The sequence below is a fragment of the Giraffa tippelskirchi genome, chromosome 7 (assembly GCF_054371585.1).
Source record: "Giraffa tippelskirchi isolate mGirTip1 chromosome 7, T2T-mGirTip1v1.2.pri, whole genome shotgun sequence".
Lineage (NCBI taxonomy): Eukaryota > Metazoa > Chordata > Mammalia > Artiodactyla > Giraffidae > Giraffa > Giraffa tippelskirchi.
In genome coordinates, this window is record NC_137281.1 from 77372484 (window position 1) to 77399250 (window position 26767).

The 26767-nt window shown below is 32.6% G+C and overlaps 1 protein-coding gene across 26 annotated transcripts in view; it reads left to right on the forward strand.

The window, feature by feature from the left end:
- TENT2 (terminal nucleotidyltransferase 2) overlaps nt 1–26767 on the forward strand; it is a 59563-nt gene that overhangs the window by 21066 nt on the left and 11730 nt on the right. For 16 of the 26 annotated variants that reach the window (XM_081506006.1, XM_081506014.1, XM_081506007.1 and 13 more), the window contains 8 exons: nt 5194–5308; nt 5397–5488; nt 6895–6961; nt 8859–8928; nt 11778–11854; nt 12241–12369; nt 17691–17734; nt 24319–24455. In XM_081506006.1, coding sequence (XP_081362132.1) covers nt 5194–5308; nt 5397–5488; nt 6895–6961; nt 8859–8928; nt 11778–11854; nt 12241–12369; nt 17691–17734; nt 24319–24455 — 731 coding nt within the window. Of the gene's footprint in view, nt 1–5193; nt 5309–5396; nt 5489–6882; nt 6962–8858; nt 8929–11777; nt 11855–12240; nt 12370–17690; nt 17735–24318; nt 24456–26767 lie in introns of all 26 variants that reach the window. The other 10 variants (XM_081505992.1, XM_081505999.1, XM_081505994.1 and 7 more) reach the window with 1 other exon arrangement.

Genomic DNA, 26767 nt, shown 5'->3' on the forward strand with positions numbered 1-26767 from the left:
CCATGGGGTCGCAAAGAGTTAGAAACGAATGAGTGACTTCACTTTCTTTCTTTCTTTCTTTTGAGGATAGGTTATAATATTTTTTAGGAAAATTTGGATATTTGGAAAAAATATTTTAATATTTTAAATCTGTATTAGGAAACTTACTTTCTTATGCAATTTTGCAAAGATATAATTTTTACATACAGTGAGAAATATATCTTCTACAAGTAATTTTCAAGTAATAGATCTGGCAGGCAGCCTAAACTGTAGTATTATATAGAGATTTAAGGAACTTTAAGAGTAATCTGTTTTACAGATACTTTGTTGCAATACGTCTTTTTTAAACTAAGGAAAACAAGGAACATTTTACTTTTGAATGAAACAAAGTTTTTGAAATGCCATTTTGCATAGTCAGCTTGTTATTACATATATGATCTAAATGTTTTTCTGCTTGATTTTTAGCCAGGATTTCATATCAGACATCTTCTTTTTTTCCCAGTTATGAGGCCATTGAGCCATCTTTTGAAATATTTCTCCTAAGTCTTGTCTCAGCATATACGTGCATTTCTCTTTGTGTTTTTTTCTCATCTGGACTCTATAAATCTGTTCTAAGATACAGTAACATAATTTGACAGTGTGAATCCATAATGTGACTAGACAGGAAGGAAAATTTATTTGTATAAACATCTGTTAGATCTCCATTATAGTACTTGAGAGAGAAGGAATCTTCCCAGAACTGTAGAAAAGGGAGAGGAGCAAATATATGGAATTTCATGTTTTCTACCTAGTCATAAATTTTTTCATATGTGAGTGTTTCTACATGAACATAGTCATTCCAATGAAAGAATTTTATTTTTCGGCTGTACCATGCAGCTTGAGGCATCTTAGTTCCCTGACCGGGGATTGAGCTGAGCCCTGGGCCCAGCCATGCAGTGAAAGCACTAAGTTTTAACCACTTGATCTCCAGGGAATTCCCAAGAAATTTTTCTCTTTGTTATTCAACAGATGTAGAGTATATATTCTGACTTACAGCAGTTTTGATCTGCCTAACTGATTCTCTAGATCCAGGAGTTGACACAACTTTATTTTTGATAAAGGCCAATTAATAAATTCTAGACATGTGAACTTCACGGGTCCTGTCTCCTTTTCTTTCTTTTTTAAGCAGTGCTTTAAAAATGTAAGAATCAGTTTTAGTTGGTTAGTCCTACAGAACACACCAGAGGCAGTTTTTGGCCTACAGGTCAAAGTTTGCCAACCCTGCTCTAGGTAGATAAAACTTAATTATTCAAGTGCCATTTAAAATTTTAGATTAACCAATTTAACTGGAGACCTTTAAAAAATCTTTTTGTAAATATGAATGCCTTAAAAAAAAAAGCTTTTTATTATGGAGGGTATCAAATATATAAAAAAATAGAATGTAGTATTGTAAATCCTCATAAGACCAAGCTTTGTTACCGACATTTGACCAATCTTATTTTGTCTATACCTCCCTCCCTTAGTTTGAAGCAAATTCCAGGTATCATAGCATTTCATAAATATTTCAGTATTCTGTTTTGTTATCTTTTTTATCTGTCGTTTTCCCAGTGCCATACTGTTTTGATTACTGTAGCTGTATGGTTAAGTTTAGAAGTGTCAGGTATGTTAAATCCTCTAACTTTTTTCTTTTATCTATGTATTTAGATGTTTTAATTTCTCTCAGTGTTTATAATTTTCAGAGTATAGGTTTTATATATCTTTAATATATTCCTAGGAATTTCATGTTTTTGCTGCTTTTGATAATTTTTTAAAATGTAAGCTTCCAATTATTTTTTTCAGTTATGTATGCTTATATTCAGTTATCTTTTTAGGAAATTAATAATGAGAGAAAACCTTGGTTCTGCATATTATATTAAAATATTCATTAGTTTTGTGAACATGTCTTTCTGGTGTGCTTCATTATCTGTAGGAATGTTACTCTTTGTGTTTTTCTTACAAAAACTTTGTATGAGAATTGGCTTGAATCCTTTTTTAGGCATTATTTCTTCAAATATTTTTTCTGTCCTTCCATCCTCACCTCTCTTTCTGAGATTCCAATTCTTTTCTGTTACTTATGTTTAAGGAAGATGGCTTTAGGGAAGCCTAGGTGGCTTGGTGGTAAAGAATCCACCTGCCAAACAGGCAATGCGGGTTTGATCCCTGTATCAGGAAGATCCCCAGGAGAAGAAATGGCAACCCACTCCAGTATTCTTGCCTGGGAAATCCCATGGACAGAAGAGCCTGGTGAGCTCTAGTCCATGGGGTCTCAAAGAGGCAGACACAACTCTTAGCAAGTAAACAACAACAATATACTACTTTTAGCTGAGGATTGGGTAAGCTAGCTTTTTGCTAGGTTTGTGGCTGGAGGAATCCTCTGCTGTTATGTAGTATTTAAAAATATATCTTCTGAGACCTTTCCTCCTCTCCTTCTCTGCCTTTATCTAGATCAGGGTTTTTCACTTTTTGCAGTATTAGCACTTTTGGTCAGATATCTTTGCTGCAGGGAGTTGTCCTGGGCATTGTAGGATATTCAGTGGCCTTCTGGCCCACACTGTGGTGCCCACTCCCCCAAGTATGATGACTGATAACCAGAACTGTTTCTCAGCATCATCAGATATCCTCTGGAGGGGCAGAATCATTCTTGTTCTAGACTTTCTTTCCTTTACCCCAGTGACTCTGTACTGGTTAGTTTAGATTTCTCTTCCTGGCAGTTTCTGCTTGGTATGTTGCTGTCTTAGAAGGGAGGAGTTTCAGTTAGTTTTGAGGTTGCTGATGTTTGTGTGATTTTCTTGCATTTACTTGTGAGTTGTAGCCTGTGAAGCCCCTTCCCAGTTTCAGTTGCTGTTTTACACTGAATTGGAACTGTCAATTTAAGCGGAGGCGGGGGGGCGGGGGGGTGGGGGGTGGGAGGTAGTACTTCTAGGTAATTTGATTTCTGTTTGTTCTGGCTCCAGGGCTGCCCCAAAGCCCTTTCTTCTTCTTGTTATGTTTCTGATACCATGTGGGTCTTGCTGCTGTTGGTGTTTGGTCCTAACTTGCAGTATTTTAGAATTCATGAGTAATATGTAGTCAATTGTACTGTATTTTTTAGCCATTTTTATTTTGGATGGTTTGATCTGTTTTATTTTCTCCTAGTTGCTTAGTCTATTTTTGTCAGTCTCTCAGTCTTGTCCGACTCTTTGCCATTCCCTTCTCCAGGGGATCTTAATGACCCAGGGATCAAACTGGGGTCTGTAGCATTTTGGGGGGATGGTTATCCAGGGATATTAAAAAATTATGTCTCTTTCATTGCCAAGTTATCCTGACTGCCTCTGCTTTCTTAAAATGAGTGTTCTAAACGTGATAAAATATTTTAAATGATGAGTGAGACTTGTGCCTGGTCATGGACTTGGAGAAAGGTCTGGAGAGGGAGAAGTTGAAAATGCAAAAGACAGGTCAAAAAACTGATGGAGTATTTGTGCTCCAGAGGTGACCAAAAGGGGTGGATATGGATACAGAAGTATTTTTGATAGAGGGATTAGCTTTGGACTGAGAAACAGGACAGTTTGTCTGACAGGAGAGGTAGGGAAATGAGATTTCATTCAGATAGTAGTTTGCAAGTTTGTAGTTGGAAGCTGAGGAATGTCACATTTGGTTTCTTCAGTTTTCTTAGTAAACTTTAATGTGAAGTTATCTGCTGAAGAAAGTGAGATAAGTATAGGGAACTTGAGGAAAGGTATAAACATTTTGCTGATGGTGAAAAATGGAAGCAATATCTAACCAGAGACCTTGAAGTAGTTGCTGAGAGATGCTATGGGTTAAATCTTAGGTTAGTTTTTAAACTGTAAATTTGCAACATATTGATTTTGTGATTTTTTAGTTTTTTTCCAGTTAGCAACTCACATTCAAGAGCAGAGAAAGTGGTGGTTTATAGTGAACCAAAGATTAGGATTTTGTTAGAGCATGCTGCTGCTGCTGCTAAGTCGCTTCAGTCGTGTCCGACTCTGTGTGACCCCAGAGACGGCAGCCCACCAGGCTCCGCCGTCCCTTGGATTCTCCAAGCAAGAACACTGGAGTGGGTTGCCATTTCCTTCTCCAATGTTAGAGCATGACAGGGGTATAATGTTAAGGTATGAGAAAAGAGAATGGTTCAAGGGATGCATTGTGGAGTATAGACTGGGTAGGGAAGGAAATCATGCTATTTCAGGTGCTGTTGGGTTGGGAGAAAGAGAGGATCCAAGAAAATCCAGGTCTGTGGTGTTCTCAAGAAGATGTGAGAATTGGACAGGAGATTGAAGCCTATCTTGTATACTGGAATTTAAAATTTCAAAGCTAGAGAAGTTCTGTTTTATTGTAATAATCATGTTATGTCTGTGTAACATTGATGAAAAATATTGGAGTAAAAGAAGTTGAAATGGTGGGAGTATGTCGTGATACTTACCCCACTGTAGGTAAGGGAGTCACCTATGGTGACGGCAGAAGGTCATTTGGAGGGGAAAGTATGAACTGGAAAGGGAGATGAACAGGGAGATCTGTCCGTAGGTGGCCACAAGAAAGCAGGGCTCAGGGCAGTGCTATAAGAATAGGAAAGAGGGTGGTTTGAATGAGCATAGACAACCAGGGACTTCTCTTCTGAAGTCTGTTTTATTTGGTATTCATGGTATGAATACCAGGGGTTGGGTAACCTTCTTTAAAGGGCCAGAAAGTAGATTATTGTAGACTTTGTTTCTGTTGCATATTTTTGTTTTGTTTTTATAACCCTTTAAAAATGTGAAAACCATTCTTAGTTCATGTCCCATATAAAAACAGGCAGTAAGTGAAGGTTATAGTATGATGACCTATGAATTATACTCATTATGAATTCTCTGTGACTTGTCAGTGATTCTTTACTATGTAAAAATCATTAACTCTTTCAGATCCTAAGTAATTATTATTACTTGAATAGTGGTAGTTTTGTATTAGAAAGTGTTATGGAGATAATATGTATTTATTTTATCTGTGACTTGTCAATAATACTTTACTATGTAAAAATTGTTAACTATTAAAGATACTAAGTAATTATTATTACTTGAATAGTGGTCGTTTTGTCTTAGAAATTGTTAAGGAGATAATATATATTTATTTGAAAAATACTGTCAGTAATTTTATACTTCTCAATATGGTGGTAACTTTTACATTTCTGAATGAAATTTTTACTTTTTTTGTGGTGCATTCAAGTTGAGTCAGCAGATACTGGAGTTATTTGAAACATGTCAGCAGCAAGTAAGTGATTTAAAGAAGAAAGAACTCTGTCGAACAGAGCTGCAGAGAGAAATTCAACTGTTATTTCCACGTATGTTTCCCTATTTTGCATGCTCTTTAATTATATTTATTCCTATTTTAATTTTAAATAACACTTTATAATTCTCTTGTTTCTCTAGAAAGCAGACTTTTTTTAGTTGGGTCTTCTTTAAATGGATTTGGTACTCGGAGCAGTGATGGTGATTTATGTCTAGTTGTTAAAGAGGAACCAGTAAGTAATGAAACATTTATTCTAAGTGTGTTTTTCATATTAAGTCATTTAAGAAATTTCATATAAAAGTCATTGAGAGAAAAAAACCCTGCTTTGTTTTAATTGCTTCTTTGAATTCTCTGTTTATAGTAATTCAAGGAAAGTCAGGAAATGCTGCTGCTTCTGTTTTTTTTAAGGCATGTACACAATAAAAACAAATTATAGTATTAATTTATTTCTATATTGTTAAAATGAGGCAGTTTCACTGTGTGTTTTTAAAGAGCTCTATCTTTATTTTGAAATGCCATTGGGTTGGGTATGTTACCAGGATGCAGCAAAGAGGAAGAGCTTTTCTTTTATCTGCTTGATTTATTTCCTTCCATTTGAATTCTCAGTGATTCTATTTTTAATCTGTGTTATTTTTCCATTGAAAGTACTATGGGATTTGGAGTTCTTATTTTGGGAATTAAAAAAGAAAGATTTCTCTGAAATGTAAAATAAGACTATTGTGATTTAAAGTAATTATCTCTGATATTTTGACTTTGTTTCTTCATATTTAGCAACCAGATTTTACTTTTTATTATATTTATTTGAATTTCCTGTTAACTGATACTCTTGTATGTCCTTAGTTCCACAAAAATTGCTGTTTATTAAACTCACCTGAGCAGCCTCTTGAATATGCTGAAGTCTCTTTTGAATTACTGAAGATTAATTTCAGTGTAATTTTAATATGCCTTGTATTTCACCTCTTAAAAAATAAAAAAGCCTCTATTGAATGGTTATATTATTCCTGTTAGTCCAGTAACAAAAGTGTCTTCTAGTTACTGCGAATCAGAGATTTATTCCAGGAAAGAAACTCCTGATACTTTCTAGGCTTTGAAAATCATATAAAGGAAAACTGAAAAAAAAGCCTCAGAAATAATAAACATAATGAAGAATACTAGAGTTTTAATTAAAACTTTCTCTCATGCAGTTAGATTATACTTAGGTACATCCAAATAATCCTCCATTCTATTGACATGTCTGAATCATGCTTTTCACAACTTATAACGAAACACCATGGATTTGAAACTTATTTTTAAGCAACTCACAATCTAAATAGGAAAATAAAACATGTTACAGAAAGTTAAAATTCTGTTTATATTTTTATGCAGATTATTTTTTATACATTTATACTAAAGGAAAAAATGACATATAACTGTTACAATATTTCTTTTAAAGTTGTGCTTTTAAGTTTGAAATCAGAAATTGATTTAGAAATATTAACGATAGCGTAAAGGTTGACTTTTAAATAATGTAATTTACTGTATATTGAAAAATAACTCCAATGAAAAGTATACTTTATATGTTTTCTTTTTGTTGAGATACATTAAGTTTAGAGAGATCATGAAAAAACTTTATTTTTAACTTTTCAGTGTTTTTTTCAGGTAAATCAGAAGACTGAAGCACGACATATACTCACCTTAGTCCACAAACACTTCTGTACTAGACTTTGTAAGTCTGACATGCCTCACGTTCATATGTCATTTGACATAACTATTTATTTAAAATGTCTCTCACTGTGTTTATTTTCTGAAAAGAATTGTTTTATTTTCTGGTGAGGTTAGGTATAATGTGGATTCTTTTTCCCAAGTGAATTCCTTTTAACTTTTAATTAAAAGTAACCATTTATTTGACAATTCTTTCTCCTTGCAAGCTGTCCCGCTGAAGGTAGTCAGGAATTCAGAGATATGTAAGTTTTAGTTTTTCCTCAAACAGCTGAACGCTGTTAGAAAAGTTAAAGCATGAATGTAAGTAACTGCAGTGCTGCTGCTGCTGCTGCTAAGTCGCTTCAGTCGTGTCCGACTCTGTGCGACCCCATAGACGGCAGCCCACCAGGCTCCACTGTCCCTGGGATTCTCCAGGCAAGAACACTGGAGTGGGTTGCCATTTCCTTCTCCAATGCATGAGAGTGAAAAGTGAAAGTGAAGTCGCTCAGTCGTGTCCGACTCTTAGCGACCCCATGGACTGCAGCCTAGCAGGCTCCTCTGTCCATGGGATTTTCCAGGCAAGAGTACTGGAGTGGGGTGCCATTGCCTTCTCCACCTCCAGTGCAGAGTATCTCAAAAGCCAAAAGAAATATACAAGTCTTACATCCATGTGAGGAAGAGAGCATCCTCATCTATTTGCAATGACAGACAGCTTTACTTGTTTTAAAAATATGATCACTGAACCCAAAGCCCAAATATAGCACTCCAACTGAAAGCAAAATTAGTGACTTAGGCCATTTTATTGTAAGATTTTACTCTTTAAATAAGCTGACAAAGCATACTTTAATCCACAAGTTAAGCCATCTCAAATAATTTAAACTTCCACAGAATATTGTGGACATTTGAAGTCACACTAACTGTGTGATATTGGATAGACTATTTGTCCATTTATTTAACAAATATTTCTTACGGGTTAGACTTTAAGGTGGAAAATACAAAGTCACTTAACAGGTTATTGCCCTTGAACAACAACTTTTATCAGTTGTAGGAAAGAAATCAAGCGATTTATTTCAGTGGACTTGAATTTTGCATCTGTAAAATAAAGGAGAAATTCGTACCATAAGTGGATTTTTAATAATTATTATTAAAATCATAAAATATAAAAAGTGAAAAGGACCTTAGAGGTCATGTAATTTCAAATCAAAGTTTTTTTTTTGATTAGTGTTTTTAATAATGAAGTAATCAGATTAAGGGGTAATGAGTGAGTTTGGTGACTTGCCTGAGGAGTATAGTTTGTTGGTGTCTGAGCCCTTACTACTTTTAACTCTTAATCTTATTTTTCATTATACCTTATTGAATTCTTGCACATAATTGTATTTGAAGCTTGATGTATTATATAATTTTAGTGGTAAAAGCATTATAACAAAATTTTTAGTTTTAATATGTGGTATTTAAGTTTGGTGGAGTACAAAATTTTGATACATGTTTTCTTCATACTTATTTGAATTTTTCACTGTCCCATGTATTACGTTGCCAGCATTTTTACATTTAACATCTTTTGTAAATATGATTCTATGACTGCCATGGTATCTTCCATGTGCTGTAGCAAAATTTAGCTATCCCCCTGCTGCTGGCCTAGATATTTCTCCTATAATGCTCTGATAAAATTCTTTATAGATGTTATTAGGTATTAGACCACATTTCTAAAAATAACATTAATATATAAAACCCTCTACATGGTATTGGAAGTTCCAGTCTTAGAAGAATTTGATAATGTCCTTTTGTCTTTGCTTTCTCTCTAAAAGACTGTATTTTCTTAAATTGTTTTAGCTAAGTAAAATACTACTTTTAAGAAATGTTCATTGGAATACTATGAATTTGAGAAACATTTACGGATACCCATTTTATCTTTTGTCCTTCAGCTAGTTACATTGAGAGACCTCAGTTGATTCGAGCAAAAGTGCCAATTGTGAAGTTCAGGGATAAAGTCAGGTAAGTAATTACCGAATCTTTTCAGTTGCTTTAGATAATTTTTAGGTATTTTTCTGAGGTGGATAATTAAGGAGAGTGTGCTATTGCATAATAGCTTCATTAGTTTCTGGAAATGATTTGTTCTCTTAGATGATTTTTTGAAATAATCTGAGCAGTTGTTCATGCTTAACTCTCTTAGCTATTCTGGTTGACATTTTGAATATTTGAGACTATTCATAGCTGAAAGAATATAGTATTTAAGATTTTTAAATGATCTCTTCCTTTTGGAAATGTAATGTGCTCTGAGAACATATCTTAATTCATGAAATTTGATGCATGTTTATATCAAAAGAGGTTGTTACTGGTATAATTATATCTACATGTTCTAGTATTAATAGTTTGGGTTCTGAATTTCTTATAGGCATTATCATTAGAATTTATATAGGTATATACACTTGATCTTCATTATTCATGGATCCCGTATTTGTGAATTTGCCTGCTTGATAAAATTTATTTTGTAACCTCCCAAATTAATACTTGTAACACTTTTATGATTTTATAAACCTGCACAAGAGTGGGAAAATTTTGAGTCACCTGATGTACATCTTCCCAAATGAGTTTAACAGTATGATACACTTGTCTTTTTGTTGCAACTCTCATACGCTGAACAAATTCCTTTTTACAGACTAGTTAGTCTGTGAAAGCACAGTTTTATGCTTTGTGCATGAATCTGCTGTTTAAAATGACCTCCCAGCATTGTGCTGAGGTGGTGTAGACTTTTTTGTGCACAAAGCTGTGATGTGCCTTAATGGAGGAAATATGTGTATTAGATGTGTTTTATTTAGGGATGAGTAGTGCTCTGCAATGACTTCACTTTTATTGAATAAACAGTATATTAAATGTCTTTAAATAGAAACTTACATAAAACAAAGTTACATATGGATCAGTTGATGAAAATGTGACTGTAGGCACATGGATAAAGAGGCTGATGAAGATGTGACTGGGGGCTCCTGGAAACGTAACCCTTTGTTTCCCCTAGGGGCAGTGGCTCAGTAATCACTAATTCAGTGTTTGTGATTGCTATTAGAAAATAACTACTGCAAATAATCAAAATTGACTGAATATATATATTTTTTTCTTCTTTTTTTTAAACACATCTTTAGATAAGTGATGGCTTAAACTTTGCCCTTCCTTCATCCAAACATCCATCCAGTCTATAAAGATTTACTAAATTTCTCTTGAGTAACAGTGGAACTTTTTTTTTTCAACGGTGGAGTGTTTTTAAAACACAAAGATATAGGGAGATAAAACATATATGTAAACAAAACTGTTAGCTGATTATAATCATTTAAAAAAATGGTTGTAGTTGTAATTATATAAACAATAAAACAAACAGTAAATATAATTAAAACTATTAGCTGATTATAATTGTTTTTAAAAATGGTTGTAGCTGTAATTATATAAACAGTTTTATTCTTTTTCAATTTAAGATTATCATACATGGTTTTTTCATGTTAAATGTTCTTTATAAGCACCATTTTATCATCCTTCTATATATGCACCATTAAGGAAAAGGAACAACTGCATTTTGATCATTCAAATATAACTGATGTTAATGTTTTGGTGTAAACCTTTCAGTCCCTTCTTTATGCATATGAATGCATAATAGCTTTTAAAAGTAAAACTGAGCTCATACTTTACTACTTAGAAATATAGCATGAATGCTTGAATCATTGAATATCTTCTGGCTTCATTTTCAATCACTTTACAGTAAGTATTTCACTGAGTGGATTTACTGTCATTAACTTAACCATTCCCTGTTTAAATAAGCATAAAATTCTTTCCATGTTAAGGATTACTTCAATATTTCCAGAAATAGAATTGAAGAAAGCACTGTGGATATTTTTTAAGCTCCGGATTTATATTTTTGGAAAGTTTTTAATTGCAGACTAGTTTCCATCTAAGTGTTTTTTTCCTCTTTAAGTTACATAGAGGGAGTGCAAACTAGTTTTGTTAGATTTGTACAAGCACAATTAAAGAATGTAACTCTACTGTTAACACCATAAGCTTCCCAAAGCCAAATACATCTGAAATTTTAATATCACTATCCATGTTTATTAACATGCATGGATAATTGAAAGATTATAAGATTTTTTTTTCCCATAACAAAGAAAACCTGAAATGGTATATTTCAGATTTTACAGTTAAAAGCTACAGAAAGGAATTTTATGCTTTTATTTAAGGCACTTTTCACAAAAAGACTGATTGTACAGAAGTTTAACCTGATAGTATATGAACTTATGCATTAAGTAGTCATTTTGAGTTTAGCTGTTCTTTATATATACCATTGTTATTGGCTGTGTTTTCTAAATTGTGAATTGCATGATACCTTTGGTTTCAAAAGAGTGTCCCTTCTGTTATGTATTTGGCTCTTACTGTTTTTACTAGACATCAGTAGTCAAATTTGTTATGATATTATAATTTAGTAACCCTTTTGGAGGGGAAATAAAGTATAGACAGCTTTTATTTTTTTTCACCTGTGCTTTATTTGGCTTTTCATTCCTATTTTAAAGCAAATGATGCTGTCATTCAAATTGATTGAGAATTTATAACAGTGGGATAACTTGCTCAGAAGTGTGTTGGTCATACAATTTTGTTTATCTGAAAAGTATTACAAAATGAAAACTTTTTTTTGTTAAAAATAATTGGAGCCTTACTGGTACAATACATATCTTTCAACATCAGATCATACTAAAAGTTGTCTTTGGGCCCATGACATTTTGTATGAATGGATGGATATAAATTTAGTTACTAGGGAGTTAGTTTAATTTGTACTTGAGCTGAAGTTTTTATCTTTGTTTTGAAAATAGTTGTGTGGAGTTCGACTTGAATGTAAACAATATTGTTGGAATAAGAAACACATTCCTTCTCAGAACTTACGCATACCGTAAGTTTTCTTGGGTTTATTTTCTGATAATTGTTACCTTTTCTGGCTATCCTTTATTCCTTTATAAAGATGTGTGACACCTCTTTAATTATGTTTGTGTACAGTATGTCTCACTTTCTTATATACGTAATGTGTTACTACACTGAAATCACATACCACCAGAGTTATATATAGTTCAGTAAAATGAATTTTGATAGTTGGTAATTTTAAAAAAGTAAAGTATGTTTTGTATAGAAATAAGACATATTTATGGTAAGCAAAATGTTTAATAGCAGGAGGGATTGCTCTTTCTGTTGGCACGGAGTTGGGAAATAATGTAAACTTTCAAAGAAACTTGAAAGAAGAAATGTCTTCTTACCGTTTTTAAGTTTTAATTTTACTTTCAGTTGAAAATCGAGTTCGTCCGTTAGTACTGGTGATTAAGAAGTGGGCCAGTCACCATGATATAAATGATGCCAGTCGCGGTACTTTAAGCAGCTATAGTCTTGTACTGATGGTTTTGCACTATTTACAAAGTAAGTATTGTGGATTTTTTTTCTAATTTTTAAAATGGAAATGCAGTTAAACTTGATTATGATGTCTTTCCTGTTGATCCGATATTCAGATATCATTTTTAAAAGTTTTTTCTAAGGCATATAAAACCACATTTCCTACTTTCCTGCTTTGAACAAATGTTTTAGGTAATGTTACCCCTGGAAAACATTATAAAGAAGTTTCACTGTATTTTTAAATTTTGACAATTTCCGATATTTGCTTTAGTATTCAAAGAACTTTCACCACTGTATTGTGGACCCATTGTCTTAAGCCAGATGAATGTTTAAAGGCCTGTAAAAATAAACTCAAGCACCATTCATGATGTTCTTTTTATTTTTCACTTGAGCCAGGAATTAAATTAGTTTCTTTTTTTTTAATGATTTTCTTGTTGGTTTAAAGGAGCTTTCTATGGGCTGTCTTGGAGATTGGATGAAATACTTGATGTTAATGTAAGACCATTTACCACTATGTCTAGGCTGTGATGTATTCTGGCTTAATGTTTCACAGTTTAGAAAGCAGTGTTGTAATATTTATGTTTATACCCTTTCACTCACTGGTTTCATATCTAGAAATTTATTGTCAGATAAATAATGAGGGATGTTTATATGAATTTATATAAGGCTATTTTCATGGTATTTGTTGAAATAATAAAAGATTAAAAATAATTTCAAGATTATAAAAAACCCATTAATGGTTAAATTAATTATGATATATCCTAATATTAAATTTATATGAACACTAAAAATCATGTTTTAAAGTTATTGAAATAGAAGGAAACTCATGATATGCTGTCATGCACAATAAAATACCAATTTTATTAAAAAAATAGTTGCTGTGAATGTGTATATATTCATATGTATGCAAATATTTAAAAAAGTATATGCCAGAAATTTTCTGGGGTTATTTATAGACAGTAGTATTTATTTTCTTTTTATATTACTGTACTTATAGATGTTTTATAATATATATTAAGTAAGTATATTTTTAGCTGAACAATGAAATCGAATGAATTTTTTTCAGATTCTGAGAGACTTAAAATAGTTTAAATGGGCAAAAATTTTGTGATTCAGTGATCAGAAAGGTTAGATACTCTTCCTCTGTTGTTAAAATATTTCAAGCTAATTATAATATTTTTGTTGCTGAACAGTGTTGGTTATATACTAGTTTGATGATTGATTTGCCATGACAGCGATTTGAAACATGATGTTGGCTGTTTTAGATGCTACTTTACATATCGCCAGTTATTTTTGTTCTATTTTATAGTTCAGTGTGAAACATATTACCTTTGATGCTTTTATAGTGAACTCTGTTCTTTTGTGGATTGCAGTTTACTTTCATGAAAAATGGGATTGTTTAGGAATAATTCTTTTATAAAATATATGAAGAATAATATGGCTAACACTTATGTATTACCACCTAGTGTCTATTCATTTTTTAGTTTTAGTTGTGGTTTAAACATCAGATTTGACTAAAACATATAACATGCATGAACATTCACAATATGTGCTCTATCGCTCCATTCTTTGGGTTACATTAGAAATTTTAGTTTGATTGCTTTTTTAGAAAATGTACTTTAATCACAGAGGCCCCATGGAGGTTTTGTAAGCAGTAATTCAAATATTAGTGGGACTTCCATGGTGGTCCAGTGGTTAAGACTCCACACTTCTGCTACAGAGGACCTGGGTTCCATAACTGATTGGGAAACTAAGATCCTTCATGCTGTGCAATGTGGCCAAAAAAAAGACAAATTCAAATATTAGTATTTTTACCAGTGTAATAAAATCATGTTAAAATTTGGTTTAGATTTTGTTAAATGTATTTTATTCTTGACAAAGTGGTGGTATTTACTAAGGTGATTAGTAATTTATGGCACTCTAATCAGCCATTTCTGCTGCTGCTGCTGCTGCTAAGTCGCTTCAGTCGTGTCCGACTCTGTGCGACCCCGAAGACGGCAGCCTACCAGGCTCCCCCATCCCTGGGATTCTCCAGGCAAGAACACTGGAGTGGGTTGCCATTTCCTTCTCCAGTGCATGAAAGTGAAAAGTGAAAGTGAAGTCGCTCAGTCGTGTTCGACTCTTCGCGACCCCATGGACTGCAGCCCACCAGGCTCCTCCGTCCATGGGAGTTTCCAGGCAGGAGTACCGGAGTGGGTTGCCATTTCCTTCTCCGAATCAGCCATTTCTAGGTATTTGTTAAAAGACATCAGCTACCCAGACATACTGTGTAATTCTGTACTTCGGCAGATTTAACCCACTCCTCCCTAGAAGAAATTAGAGAGTTGAAGTAAGTAATTGCTTTTCTTGTCATGCAAGAGCCTTCAGATATATTGAGCAGTTCTAGCTCTGCCACAGTTAACTAATTTTTGTGATTTTGGCCAAGTAATTCTACCTCACTTGCTTTAATATTCATCTGTAACACTAATAGTTAGATTAGATGACTTTTAAGTTTCATTTAACTTTAAATGCTTTAATGTCTTTTCTGCCATGAACAGAGAAAGGAAAAGGGTCCTCTCTGTGTAGAAAGATTGAAAAGGTTAACTAATGCATTTCCTAGCACAAATTTCAACAATCAGAACTGTAGCATGCCAGGCTCCTCTGTCCGTGGAATTTTCCAGGCAAGAATACTGGAGTGGGTAGCCATTCCCTTCTCTAGGGGATCTTCCCAAACCAGGGATAGAATCTGGATCTCTCCCGCATTGCAGGCAGATTCTTTATTGTCTGAGCCATCTGGGAAGCCCCAATTACAAACTACATATGCTTGAAAATGTGACTCATGAAAGCATGAGGGGAAAACTCATTGAGAAGAGAGTTTACTAGCAATCTAATATTAAGAGTTAATAGTAAAGGCAAAAGTGTCAGTTGGTTAGAAACAGTAATATGAGTGAATGAACGGTCGTGGACTGTTTACCATGTTACCAGGTATAGATCTATCTTTAGGCATTTTTAAATTGTTCTTGTATTTTCAAAATTAGTGGTTGTTTAGTGTTGTTGAGGATCTGCTTTTTTTTTTTAATTAATGTAATCTTTGATGAATTAGCATGGAACATGTATGTGTATAAATTAGTGAAGGCCTGACAAGAAAGCTCTCATTCGAAATACAGGCAAAGTAAAATTGTATAGATTAAATCTGTTCAAGGTATTATCTATTGATCATATCTTTTAATAATAGACTTTTATCTTGTTTTGCTTTTGAGAGAGCAAAATATTATGACTTCAAAATAGATGTCATGATAGATGTTACAGAGATTCTTCTAGAATCTATATTGCTTTGGAATAAAATATTTGGAAAAACTACTAAATGTTTCGAGGTTACTGTCAGGATAGCATTGATAAATAATTGCCAGAGTACATTAATTGCTTCTCTAATGACTAGTATTTTTAAATCTTTAAGGCAAGGGATTTATTGAACGGTAACCCTGCCCTCAAAAACTTCCACATTGCTTAGTTCTAAAGACTTTATCTATTGAAAGACCCTATTCCAGTGGTTTATGTTTATTTTTCTCTCCTAGCATTCTAGTCACTAGAATGAGATAATATTTTTTAAATATTTTTTGAAAAATTTTCTACAGTCTTTTATTTTACTGGGAGTGTTCAATGAGTATAGAATTCAGATTTCTAGACTTAAACTAATTTCTAGTAAGAGTTTTCAATTTGATGTCTATGTTATAATGAAAATTATTAAAATGCTATTAAAATGTTAGACAAATACAGAGACTTTTAAGATTAAGTGACTGGGGCTTGAGTTTATTTGTAGGGTCTTCTAGAATTTGAGCATTTGAATGCCTTTAGGGAAAGAAAATATGTAACCTTACTTCCTGAGGGTGATTCTGGTAAGTAATGAATGAGTTTTTTTCCCCTAATATTCTTAGTCATATACTGTTAACATTCCATACTATCATGGAAATTTATTCTAATTTTATTTTATTTATTATTTTGTTCTAATTTTAAACTTGGGAGTGAGGTGTGATACAGAAAAGATATTTAAATAAAGCATCCTACTTTGTACTATGTGGTAAAAAATTTATACGTTGATAATCATAGTTGGAGACCATGTAAATTGATTATAATGGTTGATTTTGTGTTCATTAATGTGTTCCAGTATTCATTTAAAAACTTTTGCTAAATAGCGATTAAAAGTGAATTAATGATTCTTTGTTACTGAATTTATTTAATTACAGTTGACTCTTGAACAGCATAGGTTTGAATTGTGCGGGTCTGCTTACAGATTTATATATATATATATAGCAGTATTTATTACATGATCTATAGTTGGTTGAATCTGTAGATTTAAAACCTCAGATATGGAGAGCCAACTATAAAGTTATATGCAGATTTTCAACTGTACAGGGGTTGGCACCCCTAACCCCTGAATTATTCAAGAGTCAGTTGTATATATAATGTATTTCTAATTCTTAAGCACATAGTTTACTATGGAGTAGTGTATTGGTCTTTAATCTTAAAGAAATCTTATAAATGTATTATTTGTATCTTACCATATTCAAGACACTGTGTTTTATAGTTATTTCTTACATTGTAAGTATTAAGCACTTTGCCTTTCATGTTATTCCATCTACATTATAATGATGTGAAATTACAGTTAATGCATTTAATGAAGTTGGATTTGGGGAAAGCTATTGAAGGGTGAAGAATGGCAGTTAAAATATGAAGATAGTGATTCTTTTGTATAAACTTTTATTTTATAGTGGATTGGTACAGATCTCCTGATTTAGATTTCTAAACTTTGCTGAGATTTTCTTTTTAAAAATATGTAAATGAAGTTGAAGATTTTTTTTTTTCAGTTGTCTTTTCCTCAGATCAATTTTCTAAAACTATCTCAATTTTGATATTATTGTTAGAAGAAATTAAATAATAAAGGAACAGTTATGATAGAGCTGTTATTCTTATGATATAGTGCCATTGGACTGTACTTTCAAAGTTTTTTTTGATAGTTACAACCATCTTAACAATGTCTATTTAATATCTGTAGCACAACCCTTATGTGTGTGTCTAATGTTGGACCAAATGTGTGTCCATTCATTGATGATTTATTTTTCTAAAACCATGTAAGGAACATTGGTTTACATAGAAGTATACCTAACTTATTAATAGACCTTAAAATGTCAACTTTGATATATTTTGAATTTTAATTTTTAGGAATCAGAATTTATTTCACAAAATATGTGAAAACTGTTGAATTTTAGCATAAACCCATATAGTCTTATACCTGGGGGTAGCTGACAAATTATTGCTTTGTAAAATGAATTACATGAATCACAGCAGCTTTAAACTTTTTCTTTTTATAGCCTTACCTGAACCCATCCTTCCATCCATCCAAAAAATTTACCCAGTAAGTGTTTCTTATAAATTATTATAATACCTATTATGAGAAGTGTATGTGGAACTATTATGTGCAATATTATTGTGAATATAAAAGTAGAAATAGTTACCTTCTAAGTTATGATAATATTTTCTACGTAGGCTGAGGTAAACATTGACCACTAGAATGTTAAAAATGTTTCATATACTTTTTCTGAAGTCTCTGCTATTTTATTTGATTATTGGCAGACAATCTTGTCCTTTATGTTAATGATGGAACTTGTTGTATGACACTCACGATTATCATTAATGGGAATTAAATATACTTAGTTGGTGAAGGCACATCTGGACTCAGAACAGTTTTTTTCATGTTACTTTAAAATATACTTTTAGAACATTTCTTTAGTACCTCAGAAGTTTTAGAGCCTAACATACGTGTAATTTGAAATCAGGGGAAAAAATTTCACCTAGAGCCGGACATCCTGGAATGTGAAGTCAGGTGAGCCTTAGGAAGCATTGCTACAAACAAAGCAAGTTGAGATGATGGAATTCCATCTGCACTAAGAAGTTGAACAATTGGATAACCTTTTAATGTTTCGTTTGATCTTATCAAGTAACATTCTAAGAGGTAACATGTACACTGTCCTGGTGTGTACATTATTAAGAATCTTGGTGAAGTTAATTAGAAACCTTCAAGAAATGAAGTGTGCCTACTAGAAAAAGTTTAATATATACTCAGTTTGAGTTTAGAGAAACCTGGTAATGTACATATTAATAATCTATATGAATATTTTTGTTCTAGTTTTTATGTTCTTTTTTTTTCCCCCCAGATTTCACTGTTTCTTTGTTTTATTTATATGTCTTACCATTTCTGTATTCCTCCATAGTCATTCTTGTTCCTGGGTTTTTTGGAAATAATATTTAAGCTGCTTGCGTAGAATGTTTGACCATCCTTTTAAAACCACATTTTTTACGTGTTAGCTCATAAATTTTTAAGAAGAGTTTTCTAAACTTATTAGTCATGCTATATAGGACACATAACATCCCTGTTGAGTGATCAAAGTTTTTCAAAGAACTTATTTTATATGTATGAGAAAATATAATAAATACATTGACATAGAATCTAAATTAAATGTAATATAATCTTTGATGATTGAGAAGTGATGTACTTGTTTTTGAATATCAGTTATTCTTGTAATGCTCACATGTGAGGTGCTGGATAATATGGGTTCACTGTAAAGAGAGTCTTGCCACAGTGGGGTCTCTCAGTTCATGGTGGGTCGTCTACGAGAAGAGACCATTTAAAAAGAAGAACCTTCTGGAATCTGTCTCATCTTCCTCCTTTTAAAAATAAATTTCTGCTCTGAAGAACTATTATAATGAATGTATAGTATAGCTGGGTATCAGTATTTATGCTTTTTTTAAATTATTATGACAAGACTGCAGAAAGTGTAGAAATGTATGTAACATGAACTGTTGGACCTGTTCTTGAACGTTTTCTTCCCTCTATGAAGTATTAATTTTTTAGTTCATACTGAAAAGTCAGAGATAATGACTGAGTGTTTACTATTTCATTTATTGTCCCAACTTTATTGTCCTTTAAACACCTAGGTTTCAGGGTAGCAAGAGCTGCATATAGTTTTCAAAGGATTTAATAGTTTCAACTTACCCTTTAAAGAATCTATTGTTGTGTTTTGAAAGATGCTTCTATGGAAATCTTAAACTTAAAATGCTGTACTGCCTGGAACTCTTTTTACTAATATAAAATGCTGATTAAGTTTCAGTTTAATAGCATTATGCTGAGAAGCAAAAGCATTACTTTTATGATAAGATACCCAAATTCTTACTAGTATATTTTAGTTTAAAGAGCCTCATTTTTATTTCTGTGTTTCATTTTTCTAATCACCTAGCTTTCTCCCATCACTGGGTCCTGATTTCTGTTCACATGTGCTACCTCTAAACCTATATTTTCCACCCTGTTTTGCTAATAATCTTATTTCTACACCTGTAACCAGGAAATAGATTTAATACTAGCCCAGCTCCAAGGCTTTGAAAAGTATTAATAGCAAGCCCTGCTAGACTTAAGAATATCTTAACTTGCTTTCATGTGTGGTTACATTGTCCTAAATATTTAAGCCATATTACCTTTACTATAAGATTGATACTTACATGGATATCAAATACCCACTCCTCGCAGGTTTTTTTGTATTGTATGAAACCTGTAAGCCAATCAGTGGTCCATCTGATGGGGCAATTAAATTAGCTTGTTTCTTATTACTAGTAGTAACTATCATTTATTTAGTATCTATTTTATATCAGAGGGCTTCCCTTGTGGCTCAGCTGGTAAAGAATCGGCCTGTAATGTGGGAGACCTGGGTTCGATCCCTGGGTTGGGAAGATCCCCTGGAGAACAGAAAGACTGCCCACTCCAGTATTCTGACCTGGAGAGTTGCATGCACTGTAGTCCATGGGATCACAAAGAATCAGACACGACTGAGCAACTTTCACTTATTTAAATCAGAACATATAACTTTTATATACAGTATCTTCAGTCCTAAGCTATAAATATAAGAATAAAGTATTCTTACAGTATCCTAAAGTAGATCCTTATAGTATCTTAAAGTATCCCAAGAATAAAGTATTCTCCTTAGAAAGATTACATGATTGATCCAAGCTGTTTAGTCACAAATTATGAATGCAGGAACTAGTGTTTTTTCCATTATACTATGCTGCTTGGGGAAAGGCAGAATGATGGTAGTAGTCAATTTGTGTTGCTTACAACATTTTATTTATTTATTATCTAATTGTTCCTATACAGATGTATTTGTATACCTTCCTTTAAGAAAAGCTGATAAGACAAAATTTCAGCTTATAGTTTGAGAATAATTTAAAAAAACTGTACAGTGACAGAAAAACTTTATTACTTTACAAGGGAAGAATGTTTTAAATCTTGAGCTTCTCTGATATAGTTAAAATAGGATTAAAAAGATATTGTTCAATATATTATTTTTTTGTCATCTTCATTTTTTTCAAAATTTAGAAAATATTAATTAAAAAGTTAGTGTAATATTTCAGTTCAGTTGTGATATTGAATTATGAAAGAAAAGGGTAAAACAGACCTCTATCTTTGAAAACTATATCACGATATATAGCATTATTGATTATTACTTCTTAATTATTGACTTAAAAAACAACATCAGTGATAGAGGACAGAGTGTTTACAATTGAGTTAAAGAAATGAAGTTGAGAAGTTTAAATATATAAACTCAGATTAGGTGTATGAAGGGATTTTTATTTTAATGTAAGCATTTTATGAGATTTACGTACACTTACGCTAGGTAGATTTATCAAGACAGCTTATATTTGTCTCCTTCCCTAGCGATATCTTCCTATTTTCAGAAACCACAGTGAATTCCAAAGTAATACATTGAAAGTTGCTGGAGGTAACCATATTGCGTTATTGTAGATGTGCAGTTAAAATAAGATGATAATAAGTAGGTAATACTATTGTTACTTTTCTTTCCATATATAGTGTATCATATAGTTTGTATAACAGCCCTGTGAATGCTATTATTTTCCTTGTATTATGGATGAAGGAGCTTAACCTTTGGAAAGCTAGGTAACGTGGTTAAGTTCATGTAGCTAATGGAAGAACAAGGTTTCATACCTAGGCCTGACTCCAGAACTCAGGCTCTTCACCACTTCATAATAGTACTTCTATTTTGTGTTAAATACTTTTAACTCCTTTCAAAAGTTGGAAGATCTCATATCAGATAAAGTTTAAAAGCAATTTAATTATCAATATTTAATATACATCACTAGATTAGTGATGATCTGCATATAGTTAAATCTTGGTAGAACTTAAGTGTATCATTTAGTTCTTTCTCTATTCACGTATAACTCCACGTAAATGCTCTGTATCAGTTATCCTTTGAGATCTTCCTCAACGTTTCTTTCTAGGCTTTAATAATTCATATTCTTAGAAAATTGTGCAGCTTAAATTTCTCTGCCTAGAGATGGAAAACAGTCATTTTTCATTTAAGCTATACCTTTCTTTAAAGAACAGTTACCGAGTAAACAAGTTAACTCAGTTTAATGTAGTCCAGAAAGTGCTTAATTGCCCACATTTTGGACTTTGAAGATTATGACACAGCCTCAAAAAGTGATGGAGTCTGGCAAAAGGTATTTTCGTTAGGCAGTTTTATGGACAGGAACAGTGAGACTTTTCAGATGTTTTTCAAGAGATTACTTATTTAAATTTTTCTTAACTTGGTATTGTGAAGAGAAATGGAAGATATGTGTCTTCAGCATTTAAATATCATTTGGAAAATGTTTTTAGGAACTAAGTCATTGCATATTTGGGTATCAGAAGCCCAAAATAAGACAGAACCTTAAAAAATAATAAATATATTTTCTGTGTTAAAAAAATTAAACCAATAAATATGAATAATCCAAAGGGAAAAAGCACTGTAAGAAACAGGTGTTATATTGTTTATATTGTGTTGGTTAAATTGTTTTTCTGTGGATTTAGATTGTAGTTTTAAAGGCTGCTTTTATTTCTTTGGCTTTTGGATTACTCTTTCTGTGCTTTCTAATGTGTTAGCTTAAACTCTGCCCACCTTCATCCTATCTGAAGTAACATACTCTATTTCAATACATAAATGCAATTAGGGAGCTCCTTTTAAAGAAATAACTTGGATGAAATTTTTCTTAAAGCAGAAAATCTTTCAGTAATATGAATGATTACCAAAAATGGGGATTACTTAAGGTTAAATAGAATTCCTTTTTACTTGTAGGTTCTTTTAGTTGGGTCCTATTTTTTGTTTGTTTCTATTTCTCCTTTAGTTCTCCCTCAGTAGGTATGATGTGACCCTTTTTATATATGATCTTGAAAAAGAACTATGGTGCTAAGAGAACACTGACCAGGGTCTTTCAGCATTTTAATACAAGAGGTCTTACAACTCTACCGTTTTAATCTCACAATTACTGATGTATTTCTTTAAATTACTGAAAAAAATAGAAATTATAAAGGAGGTTCAGAGAGTTTTAAAGTTCGGGTAAGAAAATGGCTGCTCTGTTTCAGCATCATTTTGTAAGTTGAATATTTATTGTGCTAAGTGCTAGAAATCAAAATTAATAAGCTTTCAGAGCAGAAATTGTTAAACAGTGACCCACTTTTCTTTTTCCTGTCATTTGAACGTATACCTTTTTGTTTAATTTGCTGGAGAATATTATTTAAATTTTACACTTTAAAATAAAGTCCTAAGCCCAATTTTATGCTTAACAAGTAAGAGAAAAAGTCAGAATAAGTAAGAGCCCTGCTCTTCCTTCTGCTGTTACAGATCAGTGCTTGTCTCCTGCTCGCCTAGTCTTTGGGATAAATAAGATTTCTACTTGGGTCATAAACCGTAATATTAAATCTGTTAGACTGGTAAGGCAAGTCCCACATTTAGGAATGCCATCTCTGTGAATTGTGGTTGGAGTAAGAGTTTTCTTCTGACAGAAAGATAATCACTTCTTGGTAGTTAAAATTATTGATAAAATTATAGGTAATGGGGCAGGAGGAGAAAATGTTTTTATTTTCTTGCCCCTTGTTTTTACTGATGTATTTTGAGACTACCATTAAATAGGTGCACTACCCTATTTCTCTGTATTACTAGGGTTATTCAGATTTTACTAATTGAATTAATATCCATAAACCCAAGTTTGATATGTTGGGTAGTTGAGAACCTTAAGTGTAGTTGTCATTCTGATGTCTGGTTAACCAATTTGTCTTTTTGTTTAGTTGTTTTGTTTTTAAATCTGTTTTTACTCAGGTGGCAAAGGAGAATATAGAAAACCTTTTTTGAGGGCACTGTGAAAATTACCTGAAAAAGTATTTTCTAACATAATGGATATTAGATCTGTAACTTGCTACTAATAAGGGAAAGATCAGATATGAAAATGAATGGCATTCCATGGGCAGAAAGAATAAGTACTCATTAGTATTCTTTCTAATAGGTGACTTCTTTGGGCCTGGAATGAGCACATAAAGAAGGATACTTCTTTATGAATATTGTACCAAAAGTGAATTGCTCAGTATTGCTTGCTGATTTGATTTTTCAAGTTCAGTTTGTGTTAACATTATTTCTGTTCCCTCTAAAATGCAACATACAAAAATGAAATAAAATTGTAAAAAATCTTAAAATCAGTGTCAGTACTATTTATATATTAAACTTTTATGACCTTTGCGAGAAATTTTAAGTGGCAGTTAGAAAAAGCTCTTACCTTGAGATATATTTATAAAGAAATCTATATTTATTGGATGGAATCTTGGTATGCACTATAAGGTTTTATTTATGAATTAAAAAATTGTTTGCTACCATAAGAATTCATTTGGTTACTGAGTGATATACCTCAGTTGAGGATTAGACTATTTTAGTTTTTCAGGTTCTTTCTGGGTTAGTCCATACATTGTTGAAATCTTTACTGGGAGAAAATCTTCAAATTTCCAAATTGCCAATGTAAAGAAAATTCTCTCTTCTCCAGACAGCCTTATATTAGGATTTGTAAGGTTTTTTGGGGGGGGTGTGTTTTTAAATGGCCTCACACATTTTTCCTTTTTCTTTTTGATAGGAATCTTTTAGTCCTTCTGTACAGTTGCACCTTGTACATCAAGCGCCATGTAATGTTCCTCCTTACCTCTCAAAGAATGAATCAAATCTTGGGGACCTCTTACTGGGCTTTCTTAAATATTATGCTACAGAATTTGAGTAAGTGAAACTTCAAATTGTATTTATTTGTTTGTATATAAGTGAACGCTACCAATTGGGTCAGAAACTGTATTTATCAATTTCATTGTTATAAACTACTTCAGAAATGTGTAGTTTATAAAATGTAATACCTAATGATACCCTGTTTCAAGCTAATAAAAAAAATTATAGCTTAGTAAGCCTACTATTAGTTGATTTCAGTAGTGATCCCCTTTTATATTTAGCTGTCTCTTTACATAGTAAGACCTGAATAAATGTGTTGGTCCTGTGTAGATGCTGTATAATTTGGAATATATATTTTATAGGAACTTAAAATTTATAATGAAAAAACAAACTTGGAAAAAGATGTAGTTAATACTAGATATCTGGAGAAATAGTTGTGTTTGTATGGTATATACATCAAAGAATACTTCACATTTTTTTCTCTTCTGGTGAGAGTGGTATGTAGACATGAAATAGTAAAGTGTATAATCAGGCTGGCCATAACTAGAAATTCTTACGGGAGTTCTTAGTCCAGATAGAGTGGAATTAGGAGTTGTGTGCAACTCTTCTGATCAATTTGGGAAAGCTTGAAGGAGGGAATGAGAAAATTTAGGAGTGGTAAAACACTAGAGGAGGAGAGTACAATAACCGTAGGATACTGTTTTGGAAAGGTTTGGAGAGGGGAACAATAATAGTAAGAGTAATAAATTGCTATTATTTGGTGAGAAAAACTGTTCTAAGGAGATCATATGCATTATCTCATTGAGTTTACATGAGTTGGTGTTATTTTATGCCTATTTTACCAGTGGGACATACAGAGAGGTAAGGAAACTGGCCAGAAATCTCATAGGTAGTAAGGGGAATATTTCAGATAATTTTGAATGCAAAATTCACTCTCTTAACTATGGTACTTTACTGAAATGTTGATACTATCTGTTGTCATACAGTAGTTTTGAAGAAACCTGACTCATGTAAGATGAAACATAGGGCCTGAAGAAGTGTTCTTTAACTTCCTTCAAATAAACTTCCATCTGTTTTGTTTATGTTTGTGTCTCCATTACTTTGCCCAATGCCAGATAGTTGGTACTTGGAAAATACTTGTTATAGAATCATTTTGAAGGATAAAGATTATGGATATAAGTCAAAGATCCTTAAGGTGACTTAAAAATTACTGAATTAGGTTAACAAAAGGAGTGAGAAAAGTGCTAAAGGAAAGTAGTTCAATAAGAATGAAGTTTTAATAATCCAGGTTAAAAATGATTAGGACCTGAATGTAAGTCTAGGCAGCAAAAATATAAAGGAAAGAGGAGCCTTTGTTTATATAGAGATGAGGAAAGGTTTAAGTCTATATGGGACATAAGAGACTATAAAGGTCATTCTGGAGTTAAGATTTTTTTAAGATGTTGCAATGATAATAGCTAACGTTTCATGAATGTTTACCTAGTGCCCTGCAGTATGCTGAGGGATTCCCATGTATTGTTTCATTTAATCCTCACAATAACCCCCTTTCAAGCTTTGGGAATTTGTGAACTTTGTCCTCTGATACAGTTAAGAGAACCAGGACTCAAGATTCCAGTGACTCCAAAGCCACATGCTTAATTGTTAGACTGCATCAGCATATCGGTGGTGTCATGTCAATTAGATATTGGGGGAAGTTTGTAGAGAGGGAAGGGATTCATAGAAGAAAGGTATTTTTCTGCCATGTTGAGTTTAGGATTAGAGCATCTAGGGAAATGTCTTGAAAATCACCTGCTTTTCAAGTGAAATGACTGAAACAAAGTGATAGATGTTCAGATTTGTGTGTTAGTTCACTTTGAGCTTGCTGTGTGGTGTGACATGGCGCTAGAATGCTGGTGCTTGGAGAGATGTTTTGAACTTTTAGATACACTTGTTATTATGATGCATGATTTAGGTGACATATTTATCTCCTGTTGGATCATGTAGTGCATTGTTGTTTCATACCAGATATTTTCAGAAATTTGACTATAGGCAGCATAGCCAAGAGTGTAGTCATGGTAATGAACTAGGTGCCTGTTCTAAGAATTCTGGCAGCCATTAGAAGGGTTTGTAAGGATTTCTTCTGAAGTTTGAGATACTCAATGAAAAAATTCCCTTTACTGAAAGACAAAGAATTAAGTGCCTGTGAAAGGATGCTCGAGTACATGGTATAAATGTTGCAGAGATTTTTATACAGCCATTTAAAATTTACTAAGATTTTCTTACCTACTTCACTCACAGCTTTCTCCTTAAACCTTGCTGCTGAAAATTACAAAAATGAAGCCAAGTTTCTAGAAATGTACCCAGGAGCAGGGAACTGACAGTATAGGAGA